Raw genomic sequence first — 4338 nt, 5'->3', positions numbered from 1 at the left:
TATTGGATATCCTTCAAACCAAAATGGATATCTTGTTTATCAACTTGATTCGGGAGAAATCACTATATCTCGAGATGTTATTTTTCATGAAGACATTTTTCCTTATAAAGAGAAACAATAATTTTAAATAATATACCTCTAAATAATGATCAAATGTTTATCTCTTCATCAAAAGAATCTAAAATACTAAATCAAACACAAGTCAATAAAAATAATTTTGAATTACCTTCACATGAACACATCACTGAAGTAGATCATAATATTTCTCAAACAGAAACGACACGAAATCAGAATATTTTAAAACTAAATTGTAGAAGAAGTCATCGACACAAACACACTCCAACTTGGATAAATGATTTTGTAGTTAAACAAGTTGAGACTTCTCACAAACAATTTAGTAAATATACACCAAACACTTACACTTTTCATTCTTTATTAAAAGATGAGGAATATATTAATTTTTTTTATCTAACATTGATCATACTTCAACAACTCAAACTTATTTAGAAGCCTCACAAAATCCAGATTGGGTGAAAGCTATGCATAATGAATTAGAAGCTTTAAGAGTTAATAAAACTTGGAAATTAACATAATTGCCTAAAGGAAAGAAAGCAATTGGATGTAGAAGGGTTTTGCGCCGGTTGCCAAAAATGTTATTGTTAGACTCATTATTGCCTTAGCAGCTTCTAAAAGATGGTTTTTACACCAAATTGATATTGATAATGCTTTTCTTCATGGATCACTTGAAGAAGAAATTTATATGAAAATTCCAGATGGTTTTCAATCTGACTCTAAGAACATTGTTTGTAAGCTAAATAAAAGTCTGTATGGACTCAAACAAGCTTCTAGACAATAATATTCAGAAATATCATCTATTTTGAATCAAATGGGTTTTCGAAAATCAGAATATAATCATTGCTTATATATTAAATATTTTGATTAGTCTATTATTGCCTTACTTATCTATGTCGACGATATATTGATTGCTGGAAATGATATTGATCAAATTTCTATGCTTTAAAAAACAATTGATTCAAAATTCAAAATTAAAGATCTTGGAATTGCAAAAAAAAATCTTGGTCTAGAAATCATACATGTTGCCAATGGCATTCATGTGAATCAAAGAAAGTATATATTAGATCTAATAAATTATGTTGGTCTAATTGGTTGTAAACCAGCTAAAATCCCTATGATTAGGGGTATCAAACTGCATGAAGAATTGCATAAATCTATACCTGAACCAAGTAGATTCTGGAGACTAGTCGGAATATTACTCTACTTAAATTATACTCGACTTGATATTGCATATGTTTTACAACAACTATCTCAGTTAATGAATGAACCATCTATTTGTCATTGGGAAGCTACTCTTCATGTGGTAAGATACTTAAAAGGTACTGCTTATGTTGGGACATTCAATCCATTTGATAATAAAATTAAATTACAGGCTTATGCGGATTCAGATTGGGGATCTTGTCCTCTTACTAGAAAGTCACTCACATGTTATAGTATTTTTCTTGGGAATACCATTATCTCTTGGAAAACCAAGAAATAGTCAACAGTTTCTAGATCATCAACTGAGGCTGAGTATTGTTGTTTGGCGGCTACGTCTTGTGAAATTAAATGGATTTCATATCTATTTACAGATTTTCAAATTGAAATGCCAATTCCAGTTACATTATATTGTGATAATCAAGCTGCAATTCATATTTCTGAAAATGCAGTATTTCATGAACGTACAAAGCATCTTGACATTGACTTTCATATTGTTAGAAATAACTATTTGGCTGGTTTTATTAAACTGACATATGTTTCAACCAAGAATCAAATTGCTGATATATTATCTAAAGCTTTGGATTTTTCGATGTTTAATTATCTTCGATCCAAGCTATTTCTCTAAGATGTTCATCTTGAAGGGGGAGTATTGAGATAAATAATATTACTTTGTTATTTATAATTTTATACTAACTAATTTGTGAGTTAATCTGTGCAGATTATAAAGTTTAAAGATAATTTATTAGTATAATAAGTTCAATACCTTACTTAAATATAAAGTAATATTTTGAGGACTATTTTATTACCTGTTGTAACTAAAAGAAAATTCGGGGCAAACGACCCTTGCTATGTAAATACATTGGTGTTAATCACTGCATGCTTTTTCTAATCATACATAAGATTATTTCTCTTCAACTATCTTCTATCATTCTTGATCTTGATTCATCAAATCAATATTGATTCATCAAGTTTTATTATACATGTTCTTCATTTTGTTTGAAACTGTCTACTCTTCATTTGTAAATTAGTGTTAATTATTTGGATATGGCGTTAACGGACATGTTTTGAATTATTAGACTAGAGATGATTTGTATAGAAAGAAAAATTGAATTTGGTATAACTTCTATTTGTTAAGTGGAGACCTTCATGTGGCAAAGAAAAGGGTTTTTTGTGAGGACTTTGTTTGATATTCATGTGCAGAATAGATCAAGGAAAGAAGTTGACTATTCGTGGTCGTTTCGGCGGCACCCGAGTCGACCGCCAACTCATGCCTCTATCCAGCCTAATTCCTAATGCAATATGGGATATAGACATTCCTTGATCCAACCTAATCTAACAAGGCCCGCCAATGTGTTTTCCCAATTCCACATAGAGGGCTCAAAAATTTATTTTTGTTTATTTTATTTTATTATATAATATATATTATTAATTAATTAAATAATAATTAAAATGGAAAAATCAAAACTTAACAAGGAAGTAATATTTTTTTATATAAATTAAAAGTTATTCTCATGAGGATCAATTTGGTCATGATTTGTTTTTATATTTAACTGATATTTTTTTGGGCTCCAAAAATCCTAAAATTAATATACATACTTATTATAATTTAATATTTTAATTCATATTGATTGATATTTTAATTGTGTTTAGCATGATTAAAAAAACGTCTCAAACATTATTAGGCTTATGATTTAAATATTATTTTATGATTTTTATATTTTAGTATATTTATATATATATATATATATATATATATATATATATTATATTATATATATTTATATAATCTTTATGCTTTATTTAACCTTAATGCCTTAAATGAATTAGAATGATTAATATGATTATTACGTTTAAACATGTTTGAATGATATTTCTTGAAAATTCATTGTTTCTACGTTTTATATAATGATTTATGTTTTTCATTCAAACATTAATAAGATATTTTCTTAGTATTAATGTTTAGTACCGTAGGATACAAAATGTCTAAAATGTAAAGTGTAATAATAAATATTTTTAAAAAGTCAAAATTGTTGAAGTAGAGACCTACGGGGCGTTGTGGGACATAGTACTTTTAGTCATTTCCCACATGTAACCAAGCACCGAACTCAAATCTATTAATTTCCTATTTTTTTTTTATAAATTAGGTGGCGAATCTCTAGTCGCAAAGAAAATAAAAGTTTGAAAAAAATTTAAAGTAGGCCTATGACATACTTTCCATTAAACTCCCAATCTTTTCTAGATTCGACGGGATGGTGAGTTATGGAGTTATCTATAAAGCCTCATTTTTATAAATTAAAATTTTTCAAACCTTAAAATTAATTCCATCACATTTGACTTATTTTCAAAACTTAAATCTTTTTAAAAGAGAGATCCCAGAAAAAAAAATTTCAAAGCTTTGTTTTCGACATAAAAATTCGATCACAGTTTTCTAGCGACTCTGTTGGGGACATTCGATGCTTAACTTGAAAAAACAATTTTGGCCAATTTAAAAAATCTATTTTACACTTTAATGTTATTACCCATATTTTTTTTTGTTTTCTTAATGTGCAATAGGTAAAAGAAAATATTATACAACCGATTTTTGAAAGCCAACTTTATAAGTAGAGACCGTTTTTAAAACGGGTACGGATGATGAAGCGCGAAAGTCTTTTATCGAGTATCACCAAATTGGAACTAAAATAAACTCTAACATATACGTTTGTACACGTATACCAACTTTTATTGATTTTCAATATATCAATTTCGCTCTTTTTCAAAATAAATCATCTTTTAAATTAATTATGTTTAATTCATTTGAACTAAAGGATTTTTAAAAATATAAATTGTGATTTGATTATTGTAAATCTCTAGATTATTTAAAATTAAACCCCGAAATTAATTATTTTTAATTAATTTTAAAAGTTGTCAGGAATAATTAAAATAAACTAAAAATAATATTTTATTTTTAAAGAAAATTCCTAACATGCAAACGAGGTTAAAATTATCGAACCTCGAGCTTTTCCGCAAAATCTAGACCAACGAATTTTTCGTATTGAAGACTTCTATATATATATATAAATATAA

General features: G+C 27.2%; 1 protein-coding gene across 1 annotated transcript; it reads left to right on the top strand.

Moving 5' to 3' along the window:
* The first annotated feature begins 1189 nt into the window (after nt 1-1189).
* LOC124913351 (uncharacterized mitochondrial protein AtMg00240-like) lies at nt 1190-2596 on the top strand. The gene is made up of 2 exons (XM_047453942.1): nt 1190-1491; nt 2476-2596. The coding sequence occupies exons 1-2, from the start codon at nt 1190-1192 to the stop codon at nt 2594-2596; spliced, it is 423 nt and encodes a 140-aa protein (XP_047309898.1).
* Nucleotides 2597-4338: the final 1742 nt, after the last annotated feature.

Source organism: Impatiens glandulifera, chromosome 8, assembly GCF_907164915.1.
Source record: "Impatiens glandulifera chromosome 8, dImpGla2.1, whole genome shotgun sequence".
NCBI lineage: Eukaryota > Viridiplantae > Streptophyta > Magnoliopsida > Ericales > Balsaminaceae > Impatiens > Impatiens glandulifera.
The sequence above is the reverse complement of the archived record's forward strand: the minus strand, read 5'-3'. Positions and strand labels throughout refer to the sequence as shown.

Bases quoted from the DNA above. Each gene is read 5' to 3' on its own strand.
- LOC124913351 (XM_047453942.1), top strand. From the start codon at position 1,190: ATGATTAGGGGTATCAAACTGCATGAAGAATTGCATAAATCTATACCT. The intron at 1,492-2,475 runs GTCACTCACATG...ATTCATGTGCAG, and splicing joins TCTTGTCCTCTTACTAGAAA to AATAGATCAAGGAAAGAAGT.